This window comes from Mixophyes fleayi, chromosome 3 (assembly GCF_038048845.1).
Source record: "Mixophyes fleayi isolate aMixFle1 chromosome 3, aMixFle1.hap1, whole genome shotgun sequence".
In the NCBI taxonomy this organism is placed as follows: domain Eukaryota; kingdom Metazoa; phylum Chordata; class Amphibia; order Anura; family Limnodynastidae; genus Mixophyes; species Mixophyes fleayi.
In genome coordinates this window covers 283,454,016-283,478,616 of record NC_134404.1, presented here as the reverse complement: position 1 = coordinate 283,478,616, position 24,601 = coordinate 283,454,016, and the positions used below count along the sequence as shown (strand labels likewise).

General features: G+C 36.8%; 1 protein-coding gene across 1 annotated transcript in view; it reads left to right on the top strand.

Moving 5' to 3' along the window:
* SOS1 (SOS Ras/Rac guanine nucleotide exchange factor 1) overlaps positions 1-24,601 on the top strand; it is a 105,393-nt gene that overhangs the window by 45,917 nt on the left and 34,875 nt on the right. The window contains exons 2-8 of the mRNA XM_075203705.1: positions 2,327-2,452; positions 11,577-11,708; positions 12,751-12,915; positions 13,699-13,908; positions 18,927-19,070; positions 21,525-21,635; positions 24,432-24,530. Coding sequence (XP_075059806.1) covers positions 2,327-2,452; positions 11,577-11,708; positions 12,751-12,915; positions 13,699-13,908; positions 18,927-19,070; positions 21,525-21,635; positions 24,432-24,530 — 987 coding nt within the window. The remainder of the gene's footprint in view (positions 1-2,326; positions 2,453-11,576; positions 11,709-12,750; positions 12,916-13,698; positions 13,909-18,926; positions 19,071-21,524; positions 21,636-24,431; positions 24,531-24,601) is intronic.

The window sequence follows — 24,601 nt, the reverse complement described above, 5'->3', positions numbered from 1 at the left end:
TACATTGGTTACCTATGGTCTACAGAATTAAATTTAAACTCCTCACCCTCACATACAAAGTTCTCAGCCAATCCTCTACCCCTACATCTCCAATCTTATCTCTAGCCACATTTCTTGCCACCAACGACTGCTGCCTCACTCTTACCACACGGATTACTCTTCCGACTCTTGCCTCCAGGATCAGATTAGCCTCTACTCTCCAAGGCGTCAAGCCTATGAGCCTTCCCTCAAACTAATTTGCCTTGGCTATCTCCTCCACTCCTCACTCATTGATTGCCACTCTATTTGTGTGTTTCTCTTCCCTTTATGATATAAGCTCTCACGAGCAGGGCCTTATTTTCTTGTGTTCTCCTTCTACTATTCCATCACCCTCTGTACCGTCAGGCCTACTTCACATTGCATATTACAACTGTCTGAGTGACATCACTGTCACTCAGTGTCCTGTAATAACTTGATCTGCGTTGCCAAGTTATCTAATTTGTTTAATCAGTATGTCTAGTCTTTGTATTCTTTTGTCTTTCATGTATGATGTGATGTGTTATGGATCGTTGTTATCTGTGGATTGTATAATACTCTAAATGTCTTGTACGGTGCTGCAGACCTTGTGGAGCTATATAAATAAAAGATAACCGCGAATGAGTCTCAATTAGAATTTCACTTAGACTGCTGTCTAAGAGAACCGCTTACCAAGGATTTTGTTTGTATTTATTGTATAATGCCTTGTGCACTATTTTAAAAAAATGTCCCTCTGTCCACTCATTTCAGTCTGTAAGATAGGGAACTTTGGGTGCTAGTTGCTTGACTCCAATCATAGTCTCCGTGCTTGTGAGGCAAGGGAACTGTGATATTTGCATACAGAGAGCCTGTAATATAGGGCAGTATCCTGATGGCGGTAGTGGGGGTGCAGAGCGACAGTTTTTCTTGTCTTTTAAATGTGTAACAGGTAAAATATTGATAACAACTGCAGATAGTGTATATGGTGGTTTGTGTGGCTGTGGGTTACTCCATTTCTGCAGGTGTGAGCATGGTTTGCAAATAACCCTCAGAGGGTACTAATTTTGAGTATGTGCAAACAGGGAGATGAGAATGGCCAGGGGTAGGTATTCATCTGGCTAGATCAGTGGTTCCCAAACGGTGTGCCTAGGCTCCCTGTAGTGCCTTGGAGATCTCACAGGGTCCAGTGGTAAGCAAGGCGGGGGACAACTTGGTAATTATTTTGGCTTAGGGGTGACTTGAAAAAATTATGGAGGCCCTAAGGCTGCCTTGAACTGAAAAAGTTTGGAATCCACTGGGCTAGATGATAGGCTGCTGCGTGTTAGAAATTTACTTAGCCACACCATTATAAACCGATCCATCTAAAAATGTATTTATTTATACTGCTAACATAGCTGTGTGTATTTTATATTTATGTGTGTGTGTGTGTATATAGTTAGGTTGTTTTAATTTTATTTACTTCCATTAAAAGTCACATCTCTCTCTAAGGTTTGAAACCTATAATGGTTTTTAATGCGGTTCTAGGTTTTTCTTTTTCTTCCCTTTTTGCTATATTTTTGTTGTGGTAGACAGATACTTTTTGTCCTGTGCCATTAGATCGATTTAAAAAAATAAAGTAAAAATCTGCCAGTCGAAGATCAGACTTTGAACTTATAGTTTTCAGCTTTGCTTTTTCAGTTTGGAATCCATTGTTATGAGGGCACCATTTAAGCTTTGTGAATATATTTTTAGGAGTTAGGGAGACTACATCTCGGTGCACTGGGATGTCATGGTGCCATTGCAATTACTTATACATCTAGCACACAGTTGGTGTCTCTTGTTTGGCTCAATGTATCATGCCTTTTTTTTTTTTTTATCCTTTTAATAATAATTAATTTAAAATCCCCCATACATCATATTTTCTCTTCGTTACTTGTGATCATGAATACACCTTTTCCACTTGTGTAGAAAATTCCTGTGCAAAATTCGCAGATATAGGATTTCCATAAAATGCTTTTGATTTTTAATTATTTTTTAATTCAGTAGCTTATCAAAAAATGTCCTACTTGTTTTCAATTAGTGTCCTTTTTATTTCCAGGAATTCCTAACCCAATGCCAGTGGCAGTCTAGGAAACTGATTCAGTGGGCATGGTTTAGTTTAGGTGTTAATGCACAGTCAGCAATTTATATTCTTGTGTTATGTTTTAAATATACCTGTTTATATGGCTTTATGTGGAATTGGTAAGTTGCTAGACAGTAGCCTGCACCTTTCCTTATCAGTAATTGAAATCTTGCTTAAATCTTTGCTGAATCATTGACTTTTTTTTTTTCTTTTTAACTTGTATCTATACAGGTTCAAGTACAGGTCCACCCCAACCTTTCATCAGCCGAAGATGCTCTCCAGTATGTTGAAGAGTTAATTCTGCAGCTGCTTAGCATGCTCTGCCAAGCACAGCCCCGCAGTGTCCTGGATGTTGAGGTACTCAGAAATAGTTTATATATTGATCTGCTCATAAAGACGCAACTTGAAAGTACTGCATTTTATTCTATTTCCAGTGACTGTGGTGTTGAACAGCCAAAAACCCATCAAGGTCCTTGCTAGTCTGCAGCAAGAAAATTTGGAATTGTCCCATTTCTGCTGATGTAGCAAATTTTATGCATATTCCCCAATATCCATAAATCTGTTCTGTTCCATAAAAATAGCATTGTCTGCATAATGGAGGTAGTCATATGGAATCAAACTCTGCATATACAATACATTTGCACATGATAACCTTTTCACTGCTAAAGTTGCCACCCATTATCACGTAATTCGTTGGAGGAGGGTACAATGTGGCATCAGAAGGAAGCCGCATGTTATTGGGAGCAGGGGCCCATATTTGGCTACCTTGGACTGGGTCACGGGACCATCTGCATTTTTTTTTTTGTCTTAATTAAAATGTTCCTAACAGGCTGCTGTATAGAGTCTTGCATACCCCCTCCCCCAGGCTAAAATATGCCAGCCCTCCCTTGATTGGGAGTAGTGTTTTTTGTGCTATAAATATTAGACAATGGTGTGTTATACTATTTATTTTAGCGGCACTTCTTCATCACAAAATACCAAACTAGTAAATGTAATCCCTTTCCATATTTTAGGTAACTTTTTTACATTTTGTAATACTAATTTTAATTGGAAAATAGCATCTAACAGTCTGGCCTCACATTCGTATGCTGGCCACACAACACAGTTTGTTTGGAATGGATCTCTGCTATCCATACCTGTGAGCAATTTGACCATACACATGGAGGACACATTACAGTGATCCAGTAAGATAGGAATGCAGTTTAAATTGGCTGTAGCATGTGCAAGATACACTACTAGTTAGTTTGGCTGATGCTGGGGTTTGGATGGGGGAATAATCTGATTTTCCATGCTGTTGAATCCCAATCAAATTTTGTTGGATTGAATTGTATGTGTGGTTGGTGCCAATTACTGCTTAATTCTGGTTAATATATTGGCCAACCAAAATCTTACCATGTGACAGTACATACTCTTTTCCCTTCCTTGGAGGCTGGATGTGCTGATGTTGAGGTGAGCTGCCTTATGACATTCTAATTAGACACACATGACGATTGGCAGCCCTAAATACAAGCCTATGGGAAAGTAACTAATAAAGTTTAAAAGTGAAAAACTAAAGACTCCCAAAGTAATAATATGCAGGCTTGTAGTTGAGCAACAAAATGCAATGAAACATGTTTGTTTTTTGTTTTTGTTTGTTTTTTTTACTTTTGCTCTTAACAAATAACAGTATTGCAATTCTTTATATTCTTTACACTAAATGTGTTGCTTAAGGATTAACAAACATTTCAGCATTTTTCACATTAGAGGACAACTAAACTACCATATTATATTTTTTGTTTACTTGGTAAAGCATGACTGTAAACTGTTCATCCTTTCCCTGACATTTCATAATTCTGCTAGAATGTAAACTGGTGTTGAGTAATTGCTCTTTCCTCTGTAACAAGCAGCTAAGCTTTAAGAACACGTCCTAATGGCATCTTATATAGGACAAAAAGCTGACATTGCATTCCGTTATTCTTGCTGTAAATTCATTGGCCCTGTCCTTGTGTATGAATTCACTAATCTGCATTCTTGGAAACTTGCTAGCCAATCACACAAGCTCTGATTTTGAACTGCAACAATATAGTAACATTCTACATTCTTGAGTAGACTTCTTTCTCTAAATAATAGAGTCCACATTCTGTATAGCTTGAAGCTCCTATAGATTACTCATTGCAGGTGTGTTATTTATAGCTCAGTGTCATTGAATTATAATATTTAGTTTGGTCTTCAATGTAGCGATTAGGGCATTTTTGCAATTCACTTTATAGGTCATATTTGTATATACTGTGGCTAAGAATACAGCATGCCAGTTTCTACTCTTAATACATTGATATATGCAGACAGATTGTTGTCTGTGCAGAATGACTTCACTTGAAGCTGTAATGAAAAAGGGAAATAATTCTCTCATGTATAGGTTATGTTTTCAATCTTTCGCCCAGGGCAAATTTAGTGTTTTGAGTTTGTTTTTTTTTTCGTTTTAAATCTCTCCATCAAAACATGAGACTACATGGATCAATAGCTCTTCAACTATAGTAAAGTTAATTTTTCTTAATATTTTATTGCCTAGCTTTCTTTTGGCAAACTAAACATTTAAGAAACCTCTCTGAATATAGGCAGCAGTGAAATCTTTATCAAAAGACGTTGTATGATTTATTGCTGGTGATAACATCACTGTGTATATTGTACTGCATGCCTGGTAAACAAATGGAAGACTCCACAATATTCACCTTGGCCACGATTCAAAGGAAAAAGCAGATGATTTAAACTCCACTGAAACAAAAAAAAATGCTGAAAAGACCACACATTATTCAAAGTGAATTTACTTTTTGTCATCTCTTGGGTTTAATACTTACGTAATCGTTTGTATTAAAAACTAAGTGAATCATGTTGTATTATATTTCAAGCTTAACAGAACACAGCCGGAGAAAACCATGGATAAATGAAACGGGAGACATTTATTGATCTCTATTCTGCGCCATGTATGCGGCAGGAGTTAAACTTACAGCAAAGAGTTTATGGCGCGAAAATTATGTGGCTATCATTTCACGCAATTAACATAATCATCAGCTATTTATATAGTGGCACTAATTCCACAGAGCTGTAGAGAGAACTCGCTCAAATCAGTCCCTACCCCATTAGAGCTTAGTCGAAATTTCCTTACATATACACACACACAGACCGAGAGAGACTAAAGTGCATTTAATAGCAGCCAACCTACTAGTATGTTTTTTTTAGAGTGTGGGAAGAAACCGGAGCACCCGGAGGAAACCTATGCAACAACGGGGAGAACATACAAGCTCCACACATATAAGGCCATGGTCAGGAGTCAAAATCAGTGCTGTGAGGCAGAAGTGCTAACCTCTAAGCCACCGTGTGGCCCAATAGCTTCAATAGTATGTATGTAATTACTATCCATATGGACAACATATATGGCATAGAAATCAGTAGATCTCTTCCCTATGGTATTTACACCGTAACATGTTGCGTTTGGAATGCAATGGGTGAAAAACATAGTATGGGTGAGTCGTTTAGATGCCCCGGCTTGCTGTGAGTCTGCGTGTGAAATGGGTAGTTTCAGACCTAATTGGCCAGAAGTCGCTGTTTGTATGTGTGCAAAACAACATCCAATCTGTCAACATCTGATTGAGATCAATCTGATGTTGATCTGGACTAGCGGAATATGTGATCAGATTCTCTGCAATCATCGACAATAATAGTGCCCTAAAGAATGTGTCCCTATTGTCCATGTGTGGCCAAATTAGACAGCTCCATCAGCCCAGCACTTGTGTCCAAGAGCCTGATCTGCTTGTGTATTGCCCCCTATATGTATTTATGTTTATAAATTAGTTTAGCTACTTCACATCATACAAGAACACTTTTCATTTAATGTCACAATATACTGTAATATATATGCAAGTTCCCACATATTACAAAATACTCTGACTTATTTATGTTGTGACAATGAAAGCAGTCAACATCTCCCTAAACGGAATGTTGCTCCCTCCACTTTATGGTCTACATAGCACCTTATTCTCCAGCATATTGACAGATCCAAATTAATTTTAAAATAACATAACCACAACCAATAGGCAATCACTGGTTACCCACGCTGATTATACAGTGTGCCATGAACTGGATAATTTCAGGGCTGTATCAATATTGTACACTATTTTGAGTAACTGGTAGCATATTGATGATGCAATTGTCTAGATCTGCTAAATTGTTGGTTAGGAGGTGAGAGCTTGAACTTCTGCTGTTTTTTGACTAGAGGTTAATTATCAATTAAAGGGTGTTTGGAAGAAGAATTTGCTTCCACATCTCCAATTTGAGCTTATTTTAATTGAACAAGTGTAGTAAACACAAAATCAGTCGATTCCAATTGTTTTGTTAACATATACATTAGAATGCGTCTTGTTCTAGTTTTTATACACAGGGTGTTACCTATTGGGAATTCATGCAATTGCTGTTTTTCTCCATGAGTATTTCATGTGTCAGACGCCAATAAACATTTTCCACTTTTTAGATTGTCTTGTTTGTTTTTCTTTGTATACATTTTTGGCTATTCAGCCATATTTTTCTTTCAATTTTGCTTATTTTTATTGCTTTGGGACAGGACACAATTGCATTTTGAGCTTACAGCAGTACTGTTTGGTATCTGATGATGGTGATTATTATTATTAAAGTCTTTTCCTCAGGTCATACATGGTTATTCTGAACTAGTGTAATACTGACATCTTCTGGTGGGATATTTTGTTTTAAATGGCATAGAAAATCCCATAATGTTACTTACAATGCTGTTTTTAATGTAGTAGATTGTGTGACATAAGAGCTGATGAACATGACACTCCCACCACCTTTTAGGTTCTACCTCATTTGTTTTTCTGTTTTCTAAAATACAAAAATACACATGAAAACTTGTCAATATTGTGATTTATACCCTCAACTATCTTACATTTCACGTGCTATTTTGTGAAGAAAGAACTGTTGTATTTGTCTTCTAAATATAATTAAATTATGTTTAAATAACTTTTGTGCTATCATAGATGTATTACATTTATTTTTGTGTTAATACCTCGATCTAAATGATTAGTTTAATACATTGCTGTAATCTACTTTTATTTTTGTGACTTTTGGTTTTGTAGGAGCTTTACAGAGAATACGGGGTATGAATAGAGCAACTCTGTTTAAAAAAACAAAAAAACCAAGCAATTTAGAAAATATTGAATGCAGAGAGTTCTTGCAATATTCTTTAAAAAAATAAGCTTTTATAAATGATGGATGGCTTATGTTAGTAGAATGACAGTCATGCAGCGAAGATATACTTAAATGCAGTGTTGTAATTTTGGTCTTTTTTGCTCCCAATTAATGTATTGGAATAAATACACAATCACCGTTCTTTGTAATAGCCAATGGAGTAAAATATAAGTTACTTGTCTGATGATCACCACAGTGCAGATGTCGGAGGGTTTCTAAACTTTGACCCATTCATTTCACTTAAAAGGTATGGTCAAGATCTAGTTGTTGCTAATTGATGACTCTCGTCAACTGTGCGCTTCAATAAAGATGTCTCCACCTGTAGCAGACTTGGGGCTAGATTTACTAAAGGGCGGTTTGCGGCTAGTTTTCCGGTGGTTTTGAAACTGCCAGATTTACTAAAGCCCAAACCGCCGTCAAAACGGCCAGAAATGACATTTGTCAAAACCACCACTTTACAAACCGCCATCCCGATTTTAACAATGATGAACATACAAACAGCTGGATTTACTAAGTTGGGGTTTTCAAAACCTCCGCAAAACAGCCATCCAAACGGCCAAAATGAAAGAGGTGGTTGCAATAGGCGAGATTGATGAAACTGCTGCTGTTTGAGATATTTTGCCATTCAGAACATAATAGAAAGCACCATTGATATTTTAATCATTTGGAAAATCATTATTTATGATTTTAAGTGACAAAATAAATGTAATATTAATTTATGAGAATTTTTTTTTTTTTTTTTTTTTAAAGGGACACTATTGTAGCATTATATTATGTATAAATGTGAATATATAATATTAACTGATTGTTAATGGTGGATATAATTATGTTGCACAATTTGTCATGACATATTGTCCAAATAATATAATAATTAAATAATTTTATCCCCTTAATATAATGAACAATTTTTATCCCCTCATAAGTTAATATTTAATTCATTTTGCCCCTTAATCAATAAATAATGATTGCCAACATAATTTAAATGTCAATGGTGCTTTCTCTAATGTTCTGAGTGGCAAAATAGTTCAAACAGTATATTTAAGCTATCAAGCCATTCTGAAGCAGGTATTAAAACTGTCCTGTCCTGTTTCATCCAAACTGCTGGCGGTTTAGCTTTTTCAATCCGCCATACATCGCCAGTCATTTTAAATTGAAGCTTTAAGCCTCCCTATAGTAAATGCGGCGGTTTGAACCACTAAACCGCCGGCGATGGGTGGCGGTTTGAAACCGCCACCAAATACGATTCTTAGTAAATCTAGCCCTAGGTGTCAATGAGGAATACATACAGTAAATCATTCTTAGCTTTTGCATGTAGAAACCATTTAAATAACAATGCAGTTAAATGAAGCACCTCCTTAGAACAATGGCAATGTCTGTATTCTGAGCATTAAAGTAATACCCAGTGCGTTAGTCTTCTCTATCCCTATGGAGCGGTCAGTGGTGTGGTTTTTGGACCCCCTTGATAGGAACAGTGGTTTGTATAGAATTGTGAATTCTATTAAACAAATTCTTGTTTCTGATGCCAATTTCTTTGTTGGTAAAGGGTCACTTGACTTGCAATTAGTTGTTAGCTAAAAGGATAGTTGAGAATTTTAGCATAAGATAACCTCTTACGTATGCTTATTTTTAAACCTTTGTTGATCTTGTCAACATATTTATTGTGTTTTGTTTATAATGTCACTTATTGATATGCATCTGCATTTTGATAGCTAACTTCATTTTTGACTTTGATCATTGCAGACAGATTGTAGGGAATGATGTCCTTAGTAATGGCATAGGAGACATTGTAGGCATGCCAGAAGCCTGTATATTTGTAACTCCTCATTAGTAACTTAATATATTCAAAGGAGCAGGGGGAAGAGTTATATGAAGTGAAGAAGTTCCTACTGGCATGCCTAATAGGTTCACCGTAGCACCTTGTTCTGCGGAGCCGTCCAAAAACAAGGTTTTAGTTTGCGGAACAAAATAAATTATTGTAATGATATAAAGATGTGGAAAGGGCGTATTTTCTTTTCTTGCCTTTTGCATTAGAGCTGGTTGTATTCTTTTAATGAGAACTGTTTTTGTGTTGCACTTCGGCAGAGAAGTTCCTTTCCAGGAATAATCTGAGCCATGTAACAAACCGTTTCATAGACCATTGTTTCTTGTAATAAAGACAGTCCCATATCCATACACTCTTCTTTTTTTTTTTTTTTAGCATAAGCCATAAATACCAAGCAGTATTTTAGGTGAAATAATTGAAATATAAATTTGATGGAAAGAGCTGGTAATGCAGTTGGACATTTATATGTTTGCATAGCACTTACCTTGTGAAAGCAGCTACCATAAATGGAGAGTAGATGCCCATCAAGGCTCAGAAGTGCAGGACCAAGGTGTTTTCTGATGTGCATTGAGTGGTGCCCTTCGTAAATTACCTTTTCAGTAAAATAAAAGGTAAAATTAAAATTGCCTGTACTATTAATGCTATATAATGTAAAAAAGTATGCATGTATATGTCAGTTGTTTGGTTAAGTTGAAGGAGTTGCTCTTCTACCTGCTTTGCTTGCTGATAGAAATCTGAAAGTAAACCAGTGTCATCGCATTGTCAATGAAGCACGAGAGGAGCACCATAGTGTGGATGACTGTTTCCTGGGAAGGAAATTCCTTGGCATAGCAAACGGTTATGGAAATGTCTTTAACTGCTGTTGAGAATACTGCATCAATTAATATTTCTTAACTTCTAGACCAGTGGTTCCCAAACTTTTACCGTCCGCGGCACCCTTAGAGTCTACATAATTTTTTCATGGCACCCCTCCAAAATAATTACAGAGCAGCCCCGTTTTATAAGTAGTTGGGCCAAAAAACGTAATAAGTATTTAGGCCAGGACAGAAATACTTATTTAGTTGTATGCAAAAATACACATAAATCCAAGAGAAAATAATATTTTTATAAATTTTTTTCAATTCTATTTCTGTCAAAGAATAATTTACAGCTAACTTACTCTGTGCCCTCCTTTATCTCCACAAACTCTGTGCCCATTCTGCATCATCCTCTACACTCTCTGTGCCCCCTCTGCATCCTCCACCACACTCTGTGCCCCCTCTGCATCCTCCACCACACTCTGTGCCCCCTCTGCATCCTCCACCACACTGTCTGTGCCCCCTCTGCATCATCACCCTGCCCCCTCAATTAGGTGGTGCCTGGGACCCAGCATCCTCCTCTCTCCTGCCGCTTGCCATTGAATGTCAGGCGTGAAGCGAGGAGGGAGAAGGATGCTGGGTCGCAGATGCCGTCAGATTGTAAGTTGTTTTTTTTTTGTTGGTTTTTTTTTTGCCCCCTGGCCGCGGCACCCCTGTGACAGTGCCGCGGCACCCAGTTTGGGAACCTAGGTTCTAGACATTTCACATGTTAAGAAATACATGTCCATTGCATAGGATATCCCCTTATGTTGGAATGTTCTTTACTCTTTCAATATAAACCACATTATTGCTAACTCAATGTGAGATCACCTTAACAGCACACATTGTAGAGACTTGATTGTAGCATATATCTCCCATGTTTCATTTTCAAAAGTGAGTGAAAGTCTACTTTGATTTTAAATAAGTTTTCTTTAACTTCAGTACAGTAAATTTGGTCCTATTTAATGTGCACCCAGTATGTTATGGTGTATATACGCTTTCTGCTCACCCTTTCCTCAAAGTCAGAAAAATGCAAGTAGTTGTCATATATGTGCTAAATACTTTCATAAAGAGCAAGTAAAGCTACTATTTGATTTACATATAGATAAAAGGCTGAAAACTGTACATGAAATACGTGCTCTTTCGCTCCTCTGTAGCTAGTTTCTATATTAGGAAAGAAGGGGTTCTCTAACACAGCAGACAGTGAATCATAGATATGCAGACTTGATCTCTGCGTGGATTGCTAGATTCAGGCACAGGGTCCGTACCAGTGATGTCATAGCACCTTATATCCTGACATCCCAATGCGACCATGTTCTATACATCTGATAAGGGTTTCAGCTGCCTATAATGGCGTAAGGAAGTAATGTTTTTATTTTAACAAGAGTTGCCGTGACGTGGTAGAGTAATTCACAGTTATGTATTTTACCTTCATGCTTCATATCTGAAAACCTCTGTTTTGGCATTGTTATGGTCCTTTAAGTAAGTACATTATCCATACTCCATAATAGGTAGCAGTTTTTTTTGTTGTAGCTGAAAAATGTACTTGAAAGGCGCTTATGTATAAACAGGTTTTTGTCTCTTGTAGGAACGTGTTCAGAAAAGCTTTCCTCACCCCATAGATAAGTGGGCAATTGCCGATGCTCAGTCTGCTATTGAAAAGAAAAAGCGGCGGAATCCTTTATCTCTCCCTGTAGATAAAATCCATCCTTTGTTAAAGGTAAAGTACCAAACTTAGATATTTATTTTACTTTATTTATACTATTAGTTGTTTTGTTTTGCATTTATCCACTTAAGCCAAGAAAGCATAAATAATTGATGCTCCCTTGTTGGGAGAGGAGCCTGAACTGAGAAGTTCCCCGTCTCCTAAGGATGGAACTTTAACTCCATCAGATAGTTTGGGCCCCCATTAGCTAGAGAAAATGATTTATTGATAAATACAAAGCATTTTACTAATGTCTGGCATTAGTTAATGTATAATGTAAATGGTGTGCAAGACTTTTCTTTGGAGGTGCAGTATAGGGAAAGTATGCTGACCTATGTATATATGAATCCACATATCTTCAATACAACTCCTTTTTTTTTTTTCTCTCTCTCTCTTTTAAAATACTTTTTTACAGGTACATGTAGGCATATTTTTTAAAGACTGAAGAGTCATACATTAAGAGCACGGTCACATAATTTCTTAATGAATTCTGAACAGGAAGGAGGGGCGTGGGTTTTATCAAATCCAAGGAGGAGTAGTTCGCAAGTTTACCAGAGATTAGTGAATACTGCAGATTGGCTAGGCTTTGCCAAAGTCAGAGGCGATGTCCTGAACACGCAATGGTCAAGCTGTAGCATATTTTTAGTGTTGTAGTGAAGGAGCCATGGGTCCATATTTTCTCAAATGCTTTGAATGCTCATAGTGCATTCCATCGTATCTATATACCAAACTCTGCTGTAATCATTGGGAAGTCGGGAGATAATGCATAACTTCATGATTTTATACTCCAGTGCCTGATAAATCGTTTTCTAATACTTTACCTTGAACGGACCCTAACATTTCCTTTGGAATAGCATTATTCACTATGAATATTGTTATTCATTTGTTACTTCGTTCACTGGATACCCTGCTATCTGCATGTGTTGTTGTGTTTTTAGAACTGTTTTATGGACTTAAATTGCGTTATCATATGTGAAATTGTTATTCAATCCTTATCCTGATGAATTTTGTGTGGGATTTTTACATCAGTAACGCACTTTTTTTTATGTCTTCACAGGAGGTCTTAGGTTATAAAATTGATCATCAAGTATCTGTTTACATAGTAGCAGTATTAGAATACATTTCTGCTGATATATTAAAACTTGCTGGGAATTACGTACGGAATATAAGGCATTATGAAATTACAAAGCAAGATATAAAGGTTGCAATGTGCGTGGACAAGGTAAACATTTGTGGCTTCTACATTCTATATAAACACATGATATATATTTGGTTAGATTTACTATTGTGTTTTGCTCCAGACAGATATTTATGCAAACATCTGTATTAATCTGTGATATTTTTTGACATGATAAACTCTTAGAACAATAAGCAAAATGTTTTTCTATTTGGTGGAAAAGCTGTTTGCTATCACTTTATAATATGATTTAGAGAAATGTTGAGCACACTTCCAATAACTATTTCTCAAGTCACATTATAAATATTTATAATTGGTGTTATTACACTATATAATTTACACTAATGGGTGCTTCATGTATTAACATTACTGGTAACAGACTTATTTCTTAAGCTGGCCATGGGTGACAGTCATGCCAGTGGTATTGGGCAACTAGGTTCATATGGCAGCATGCTGATCAAAATAAGCAAGATGCATAATAATCAATTTGAAAACAATTGTATCATTATCAGACTGTTGGGATATGCTGTCTGGTTGGAAAATGATTACTATTGGTTGTGTGTGGTCATGTTCTGACCATTCTACCCAGCTTCAGTGGAAGGTGAAAGTGAATAGTATGTGGCCAAATCTTGCTGCTGTTTGCTTGGGCTTAGCTGCAGGATGAGCCACTATGCACCAACTTTAAGTGAAGCTACCCATATGTTAGATAGCCCAAATTTTATTGTATGTGTTGTGGTACGTTTACCTATGCATTGATGTATGGGGTTTTTTGAGCGTTTTTTATATTTTGGTTTTGCAATTAATCTCTGCAACAATTGTTTTACACAGGTATTGATGGATATGTTTCATCAAGATGAAGAAGACATGAGCGTATTGTCCTTGGCTGATGAAGAACCATCCACTTTAGGGGAACAAACGTACTACGACCTTGTTAAATCCTTTATGGCAGAAGTTAGACAATATATAAGGGAACTGAACCTCATTATCAAAGTATTCAGAGAACCTTTTGCATCCAGCACAAAACTCTTTTCAGCTCATGTGAGTTTTTATCCACCAATACTTTTTTATTGTATTATCTGTTATGTTACTATAGATATATGCATTCTTATTACTGCCTAGCGTGGTTTCTTTTCCTTCACTGTGTATGTAGTACACATTTTGCTACCTGAATGCAAATTGCTGACCTTTCATAAATGTTATACACTACTAAAAGCGTTCACAATAATGTAACCATTTCTATACCTTTGTATCTTTGTGTACAAGCTGCTTTTCGAGTTTCAGCCATTCTGTCGCTAAAGCTAGCCAGACATGCCACAAAATGGAACAGGGCCAAAATGCCTCCTAAGCAAGCCCAATAATAATCTTAATAGAAATTGACTGGATCACTATTTGGCACATGGTGTTCCTGACTTTGGAAATGTATATCTTTGTGTGTGTGTGTGTGTGTGCTGTCAGGTTGAACCCAGGTGTGGCCTATAAAAGCGAATGGCTGTAGGGTCCTGCTGTGTGTAGGAATGAATATCCTCTAGCAATTGCCACATTACTTTAGTATTTTTCAAATCTGCTAAGCTCTTGACACAGTTATACATACATGTAAATGTTTTCCATACTTATTTAGCATAATTTTGTATTTTAGCTTTATTTATTTATTTTAATGCAAGTACTAATGGCCCATTGTTCACAATATAATAACAAATTGAGATGATATAGTTATACCACTAATAAGCAGCCTTTAGAGCCCTAAGCCTACACACACATAGACTACATGGCCAGAAGTATGTGGACATCTCATCTAATTAGTGTTTGCCCATTTCTGCCACGCGCATTGCTAACAGGTGCATAAAATCAAGCATATAGCCATACAATCTGCATAGTCAAATATTAGCAATAAATTGGGGTATATTAAAGAGCTCAGTAACTTTCTGTGTGACACGATCATAGGTCATAGTCACTTTTCCAATAAGTCAGTTTGTCAAATCTCTGTCCTGCTATAGTGCCTGTCCTTGGTTCCAACACTCACTACCAGAGTTCCAAATTGCCTCTGGAAGCAGTGTCAACATTAGAACTATTCAGTCGGGAGTTTTATGGATTGGGTTTCCATGGCAAAGAAGCCGCGTACATTGCCATTGGACTCTGGTGCAGTGGAAACAGAATTTGTGGAGTGACGTATCATGCGTCCTCATCTGGCAGTCCGACAGACGAATCTGTGTTTGCCAGTTGTCAGTGGATGCATTCTACCTGAATGCTTACTGCCAACTGTAAGTTTAGTGGAGGAGAAATAACGTTCTGGGGCTGGCTTTTTTTTTTTTTTTACCTGGGCCTCTTAGTTCCAGTTAAGGGAATTCTTAATGCCCATGTTTAGATTGTCTGCCCTGCCATAATCTGTGACTAAACCAGACATACACATATTTTAGCAAGATACAAGCTGCTTTTCAAGTAAAATTCCACAGGCTATGTTTGCTAGCATTACCAAAGAAATGTGGGTGCTGGGGTACCGCATGATACTGGAAATATCCAGTGATGACATCACTGGGCATTATAGGCATATGAAACCCAGAATTACAGCATTAGATCACAGTAACGGACAGGTGGCATTACATCTTAAATATATTGTGCACAGATCCAAACAGAATTATCTTCTGAAAGTTTTATGATCCGAACACATTTGAAAAGCACAACACGTCCTGCTTCGATTATTCGAACTTCTTCTGCATGAACACTTTCATGTACAGGGTTAGTGCCAATGATTGCGACTGAAACTTAGCCCAGAAGATAAGTCGAGAGATGTGGTGTTGACGCTTTGCTATTTTACAACAAAGGAAGTCATTCTCAGAGGCCAGGTAGCATGAAGTAATTGAAATTGGCAATATTATTATTATTATTATTCATTTTTATTTATAAGGCGCCACTCAGTGTCCGTAGCACCGTACAGGGACAAACAAGTACAATACAAGGTGGGACGGCACGGTACAGTAAACAGTAAGCACAGTAACTCAGTAAGCTCAAAGCACAGCTAGAGAGAGGGGGGAGGGAAGACCAGCAGGCGCCGGAGCCCAAGAGGAAGGGCGCGGATGATGGGGAGACCCCCAGAGGGGTGGGGGGAAAGGTAGCTGGAGAGCAGAGTTAAAGGTGCAGGAAACAGGAGGAGAGATGGCCCTGCTCAAGGGAGCGTACAATCTAAGGGGAGGGGTAGACAGACAGAGAGACACAGGGATGAGAGGGAGAGAAGGGGGAACGGAGGCAGATTCAGGGCAGGGGAGGGGGAAGAGGGGAGGGAGGCAGAAAAAGGTAGGAAGTTAAGTGGGAGACTGGAAGGCTTTGAGAAAGAGGTGGGTTTTTAGAGCCCGTTTGAAACTGGACAGAGTAGTACAGAGTAATACAATACTTCTATCAACATATTTTATGATCTTCCTTACACTACAATGTCTTCAAGACATGAAACCCATCACAGTCAGGCTATGAGCTTGCAGGCATGTGGTACACATGGGATTTCCCATTTAAATTACTAAAAATAGGGGCACACATATCATATTCCCACTTGAAGGGCCTCTTTTATTAGAGAGATTAGGCCACCACTAAGCCTGATGTTACATTGGAAGCCATGCTGAATAATACCGATCTGCAACATATTTAGTCTAGTTTCAGTTCCTCATATTTGGGGGAATAGATACCCATCTCTTTAATAGAGCTTTCCCTGCTCCCACCCTACTATCCACATTAATCTTCCCCTGATGGGTGCTTTTCAATTACCTTTTCTCAGTTTTGCTTTGCATTTTATTTTCATGATGAATCTCTACTTTTAGAGTTGCTGCTCAGTCTCTGATCTCACAGGTGGACTGCTTATCAATGATGTGACCGCTAAAGATGTCACTAGGGTTTACTTAGGTCTAAGCAAGATGGGGGAATTAATTTGTAATTAGGAAGGCACTTTGATTATTTGGGTTTTTTTTATTTTTAATTTGTCAGAATTTTTGTGCTGATCATAGGAATTCCAGAATATATACGATTTTTTTAATGCGTTGTAAAAATAGAAAAGTGAGTAAATACTTGTTATAGCCTCTGAATGCGAAATATTTGTGAACATTTAAGAACTTTAATAGGATCAGATCATAGAAAATGTTCTCATTATAATTCTCTAGAGAAGAGGTGATGTAAAATCTACAGATATTTTAAAGCCATATAAAAAAAAAATAGACCATAAAAAAAATCTATCATGATCAGCAGTTTCTGCTACTTATGATTCTTCATGATCGTCTGAAAACTGAAGATTTGCCTGAATTGAGGCGTGTCTACTCTTTCTTGATTTGTGGTGTTAATTTCCAAGCATTGAGCAGGTTCTTTTACATGCTGCAGAAGATGGAGGAATCTAAGACCTTTCCACCATGTTGGAGGAGGAATATGCTTAGCAGATATTCTGTGTAATGTAACATTTGCAAGTAGCTTTCCAACATTAAATCCTAAGTGTGTTTCTTGCTAAGTAATAAAGTCATATACTGTAGCAATGCTATCATCACTAAACATTTCTCTTCATATCTAGATGTTCAGCAGCATTAATTGGTTGGCAACAAAATTCTTCTTGTCTGTTAATAAGTCTTTAACTTTTCCTTCTTCTGTACTTGCAAGCAGAGATGCTCTTAGATTCCCTACATCAGCTGGTTTTATCTGAGCCACAATGATGAGGATTGTCTGTCTCATTGCTATACACTGATTGCATTGGCCTTGGCAATTTCAGGCAGTTCTGAAGCTGAGGTCAGAAGTACTGTTTTCTTCTTTACCTTTCTTTAGAATCCTCGGTTATTATTCTTTCTTAAAGAGTTTCATTTTTTTCTCCTTTTCTTTGAAATAAGTACACTATTGCACCCCCTTTAGTCTTATTACAGAGTTTAAGCACCACTATTTTATTCTCTTTGATTCTTTTTCCCTGCACTATATTGAATATCTTTTTTTTCATAGTGTGCAAAGATCTATAGAAGAGGAAATACATTTTTAGAGTTTCCAACTACTTGATGCCATTAAGAGGCAGGTTTAGCTCATGGAATACACATCATATTGCTGTAATATTTGTGTAGAATATCCATTATGATCTCTATTGCGGAGTTCATATTAATTAAATTCTCCGATAGCAAATCAAATACTGTCCAACTCCTAAGCTTCTCTAGGACTTTTTGCTAATATACTCTACAGTATGTCTGTCCTGTTTCATTGCTTCTGTAATAAACTGACTGCGGTGATGCTATCACGAAGTTTGATTTATTCTTCCCCCACATTTGTCCACCCATCTGTAAGTACTGCAGAACACAGTGCTTCTATGATCCTCCCTTGGACACATTACATTACACATCCATATTTTGGCTGTAGAAAAGGGTTGCTCAAAGACTATCTGCTGAGCAAGCAGTATGATGGTTTTACCAATTCAAAAGCTTCCTGGCAATATGCATCTTCAGATATTGACATTGGCGTCCCATGAAATTATAATGCTCTTGCAAGAGCATGTACTATTTTTCCTGGTGTCAGGTGTCTCCCCTTGTCTACAACTTAAGATTTTATATGCAATCGGTGGCAATATTTGACTCCTTAAAAGAGTTTTATAGGATCCCGACTTCAATATGCCATTGTTCGGGGTACTCAAGAGATGATTCACACTAGAATATATAGCACATCTGACAATCTTGGCACTAAAAAAAAATAGATTCTGCGAAACTCACTTGGAGTCCTGACCCACATGGAACTGAAAAAAATAATTCCCCATGATATGATCCTTTTTTCAAGTAAATATGTGTATAGTGGCTGAAGTGGATTGGTATACGGTGGTATGCCATATCCTACTGCTTTGATTGTAAAACTTTTAAATTCTATTCACTTTCATATAACATACAGCCACTTCTAAATTTCCACTATATAATCATTAGGTATTTTTTTAACAGATGTCAAAAATGACTAAAATAACTATCATCTCGATTTGGTATTGTAATGAAAACAGTCCTGTAAGCAACTGAACACTCCTACATCTGCTTACCACTGCATACTGTTGTAACATCAATACATGTTTTCTTTAGGATGTAGAAAATATATTTAGTCGAATCATTGATATCCATGAACTTAGTGTGAAGCTACTTGGCCTTATTGAAGACACCGTGGAAATGACAGATGAAGGTAGTCCTCACCCATTAGTAGGAAGCTGCTTTGAGGATTTAGCAGAGGTGAGTTTGTATTGATAAGTAATGTACACCCTGAAATGATATGTGGTTTAAAGGAAAAAGCTCTGGAATCCTGCTTCATTCAAGAGAGAGTACACACCTATGCAATTATTGTGCAGATCACGAGATTCCTAGCCATTTGGTCAGGTATTGCAAGAGTGTGTACGCTCCCATGTTTCATCATACAATACACATTGTATCTATTTATTTGGATTTATAAACTTCCTAAAAATCAAGATCAATGAAAAAATGATGTCAGGAAAAAGTGTATATGCACTCATGACCAGCAGCGTAGGCAGATATCTGTAGCGTGTACACAGTCACAATCATCATCATCACCATTTATTTATATAGCGCCACTGATTCCGCAGCGCTGTACAGAGAACTCATTCACATCGGTCAACAATCTTTTCAGCAAGTGGTCATGGGAGATAAAGAGCACAGATATGAAGGTCAATTGTGTAGGTCTGTACACATGAATCGGCATGTTCGTCAGGACTTTGTTGTTAGAGACATTGCATCTGAAGCATGATTGCATTGGTGTCTACCCAGCTTTACATTGTCAAAGTGACCTAACCTGCTGACAAAGTAGGTATGTTTGAGACTAGATTAGATTGCTAAAAATCAGATTGCTGAAATTAGTGTGCTCTGTGGTAGCACACTATCATTTATAAAAGCAGACATGGCAGTATAGTAGATAGGATTGTTAGGTTTGCTAAAATATTAAAGGAGGTCTTTCAACTTTTCATAATTATTTACTAAATAAAGTTCACATTAATATAAAGGTTTGTTTTATTTATTTGGAAAAGCTGCTACGTTGTAGTGTCTCAATATATGGTAGAAAAGCTTGTGTGGCATTTGAAACCTTTTTGTGGAAACATAATAGTCTACCTGAACCAAGAAATGTAATTTATCATAGACTCTGAATGGTGTTATTTTTATGCATAAATATTTTTGTTGAAGATCAATTCTTTCTATGGATATGGTCAACAGCAATGGGCACAAGGTTCACACCCAGCCATGCCAGCCTATATACGGGCATATAAGGAGGATTCGTGGCTGGACATGAACCTTGTGCTATAGAAACACTATATTGGTCATTTTTCATTTATTTGGCAATTGGATGATTTTTCCCTTATTTTAAATTGTAATATTCTCAGTCTGAAATATTCATCCACATAAAGTAAACCATAGGCCAATTTTCTTGACATAACCATATTTATTGTAAATGGTAAAATTTTGACTAGAACAAAAAGTAGTAGAAGAAAATTACGTCCAGCGGTTGCCACATGTTAATGTGGTTTGCATATATACCTAGCAGTAAATTTTTAATATTAAAGAGAAATTGTAGTAAACCATCTGACTTTGAAATGGAAGCTGTAGCAAAGTCATATTTTGTACACTATAATTTAACCTTCTATTAAAGTAGTTCAATCCAGAGATGGTGAAACTGTTTTGTACCCTAAGCAAAATCAGAAGAAACAGAATCAAACTACACTACTAGATATGATTTATAAACCAATATAACTTTCAAACTCCCTATGTAAGAATTCACTGAAGCATTGGCCCATTCTACCAACTGATTAATCAGTGTGCTCCAACATGATCCTAAATTCATTTTTACGAGAGTTTCAATCTAGATCTCCACAGGTAGTCCAAAATCCAAATCCATTGAATAACTGGCTTACCCAAGCTAGGATTGCTTTTAATAGGTATGGGGATTGTACTGTGTGTTCTACCAACTACAGTTGGGCTATATTTGCAACTGTTCAATGTTGTCTGGTGGTCGACTGAATTATATTTAAATCATGTTCATAAACACCAGGTTCCTAAAGGGTTAACATTAACATAGGTCACCATCAAAATATAAATCACAGCTTGCTGTCACTGCAAGCCCTGAGTAAAGGGTTGAATTGGTCCTGAAACAAGTAGGCTACAGGTTGCCTGCAAACCCTACATAAAGTCACTGATATTCTCATCATAATAACAATCCTTTGTAGTGAGAATGGAGCTGTCTGCTGCATTTAATAAGTGTTCACATTGAACTGCTGCTCTCCTTGCTGCATTATCAAAATGACCAATATAAATACATCTGAGTGTACCTGCTTGGTAAGAATAAATGACTGCTCTCTCTCTCCATGCTACATTATTAGCGAGAAGTAACAAGTTGATGGTCATCAACTAGTAATTATTTAAAACATTCATTATATTATAAAAAAAATCAATGACTTTATGTGGATTAAAATATCTATATACTAACTTTATTGAGGTGTCCGTTTTCTCAATATATTTAGTTTGATGGCCATTAGGGGGAGCCAGATTATTGGAGAATCTCTTTAGTATTGAGCAAGTGTCACTTAAAATAGGTTTACTGAGCATATTAATAGATTTGTTTATATAGAGTTTTTCATATATTTGGACTTCACTAATTTTATGGCTTTCCTTTTTTTTGTGCAGGAATTGGCCTTCGACCCATATGAATCCTATGCTCAGGATATTCTCCGACCAGGTTTTCATGATCACTTCCTTGGTCAGCTTTCAAAGCCCGGTGCTGCTCTTTATTTACAGGTACTTCACTCTTGGCATATTCAATGAGTTCTAATATAGGTCTCATACACACAGGCCTTAGTTTTTTGCATTTGTTAATCAATCTTTGTTTGAAAACAGTCAGTGCATTTGTCTAAGTATAAAAATAGGTATGGGGTAATATATACTGCAATTTTTACACACCAAATACTGTGCACTGTGTTTTGTGGGTTGGACAATGTATTTACTGCTGTACACCTCTCGTGTACCTCCATTGGACTGAATGAAAACACCTTAAAACGCAATGCTTGGTATGCATTTTACCTTCATTTAAGTCCAGCGTTCAATGCTCGTTTGCACTGTGGCAAACAATGAAATGTATCCAAAACGTGGAATAAATTTGACTGAAACTACAGTAAACCCAAAGAAATGTTGACTAAACGATTTGCAAACGCAACAACTCATGAGTTTCAATGCGTCTTAGTGAATGCTGTCCACTGCTTGGTTTAGATGCAGATTGATGCCTGTACATACGTTTAATGCCTCATACACATTAACATTCATTTTATGCATATATAAATTGTTTCTTTTATGTTGTGAAATGAATCTCTGCAAACTTGGCGAATAATATAAAGACAAGTATTAAATGGTGCATAGGTATATATGGACAGTTTTCCATATCTTCCAAATATATTAGAAATTTAAATAATGTACTAATATTTTCTGAAAGAAACAAACTCTGTTAGGAGTATTGTAATTGGATACCTAGATATGAATATTTTTTCATTCCATTAAGGGGACCCAGAGTAACTCACACCCGTGTCAGGTGGAGAGAGAACCAATTTGTCCTTAAGATATTTATTAGATACTTATTAGGAGGTGGTATTACAGATATAATTAGAGCTCACTCCCAAAGCTAGTAGGTTTGCCAATTTCTTAACATTTAGCATATGCAAGAAGATTGGTCTGTACGAACTACACAAGATGGGATTGTTACCAGGTTTTGCAAGAGCTAGATCAAGGGCCGACTACATAGAAAGTGGAACTAATAGTTTAGAGAAGGCTTAATTGAAGAGTTTCAAATGTTTTGGACTCAAGGTTCCAGATGTCTGTTTTTCGGTTTGGTTTTTTAAATCTCCCCTGGGAGGCCATCTAAGTGGCAGGTCACAGTGGCTCTATCTATCTCTGTGGAGAGTCATGTTTGTCTATTTGATCCTCTGTGAGTAAAGACCAACAGATGTCTGCTAGACATAGGGAAGAATTCTTATTTTATTTTTTTTCTTCTGAGCTGTAGAAGAATATAATGATAGGTAATACAGATTTTAAAAATAAATATAATGGTTTAACTCTCCAAAATAGCAGGCTGGGTGTTTGTGTCAACTGCATAGATAATTGCATTGAGGAACTGTCTGATATGGACCTGTGGAGATTATCAGCAGTTGTGGCCATGGGTTAGGAGTGTCCTGAATAAGAGAATATTATCAACATGTCAGAGTGATGTCACAGGTGAAAAATGGATGTTCTTGAGGTAGCATAACACTACAGAGGTCTAATTCGCTCTCCAGTCAGAAAATGATTTGGATGACCAGTGATGAAGAATTTGTCAAGGTGTTTGCTACAACAGCTATTAAAGTAACCAATTCACAGCGAGGGGCATTGTCAAGTACTCAGCAACTCCTAAAATAAACCGCCCTTTAGAGTCTAATTTCAGGTCAATCATTGTGGATTGCACGGTACATTTAATTAGTATTGATACTGCAGTGGTGATTGCATCCCGCAAACATACTTTTTAATCAAATTTAGCACCAGCGATCTCTTCTGTTATTTAGCAACTGACGGTCCAACTAAAAATATTAAGGACACCACTATTCACTCTGTTATGTGATAACTTATACCCAAACAGCACATACCTCACATTAGCAGACTTGTATACTAGTGTATAGAGCTGTCCACTCCGCTTATATGCAAACCTTTGTTGTGCATAGACTTAACTAACCCTACATTCTGTATGTTGCCATACATACATCCGTCCGTCATTTTAAAACCGTAAAATTTATATATAGTGGGTAGTATAATGTATAGATTAATAATGTTGTGTTGCAGGTACATTTAAAGTCTTTGGTATCAAAGGCTATAAAGTTGTTTGTTCAATATTGAGTAAGGAGTCAACATGTAATTGTCTCCCAAGCAGGCAAATCATACATAAATTCTGCATGTTAGCCACTGAGACACTTATGTAATATCAAATATGAGAACCATGTACAGAGATTGATATTTAAACAGGTAAAGGATGTTCAGTAAAGTCTACTGCTAAAAATGCTATTTATTTATTGGTGATAGGCTATGACTAGGGATATGGAACAAACTTTGAAAACATCATCGTCACAATTTATTTATATAGCGCCACAAATTCCGCAACGCTGTACAGAGAACTCGCATCAGTCGTTGTCAAGTGAGAAACCGGTTTTCTGGTTAACCAATGTGACCTATAAGGCTATATAGTGTACTGTACATCCTTCTTATACAGCTCATCAAAATATTATTTTGTCTGGCTTAGTTCCACTTTTAATGTCCCTACTACAATTTAAATGAAGTTATGATCGCACACACTGCAACATAGATCCTTTTTTGTTTTGTAAATAACTTCAGTGGAAGCAAAATAGTTCAAGGTATAAATGAAAGGTATTACCTAATAGAGTACATGTTAATCTAAATTTTCTATGGTCTTGCATGTGGAATAAAATGGAATTCAATCTATTTGTATTACTGTGATTAGAAAAAGACTTAAATGTAAATGTGTTAATATTATATCTTCATTTTTTCCCCCTTAATGTACAGTCCATAGGGGAAGGTTTTAAAGAAGCTGTGCAATACGTTTTGCCTAGGCTACTTCTAGCTCCTGTTTACTACTGCCTGCACTACTTTGAATTTATTAAGGTAAGATGTGTGTAAAAGGGCATTTTAGCAAGACCGTTATTTCAACTTCAAAGTATTGGTTTGTTTTATTG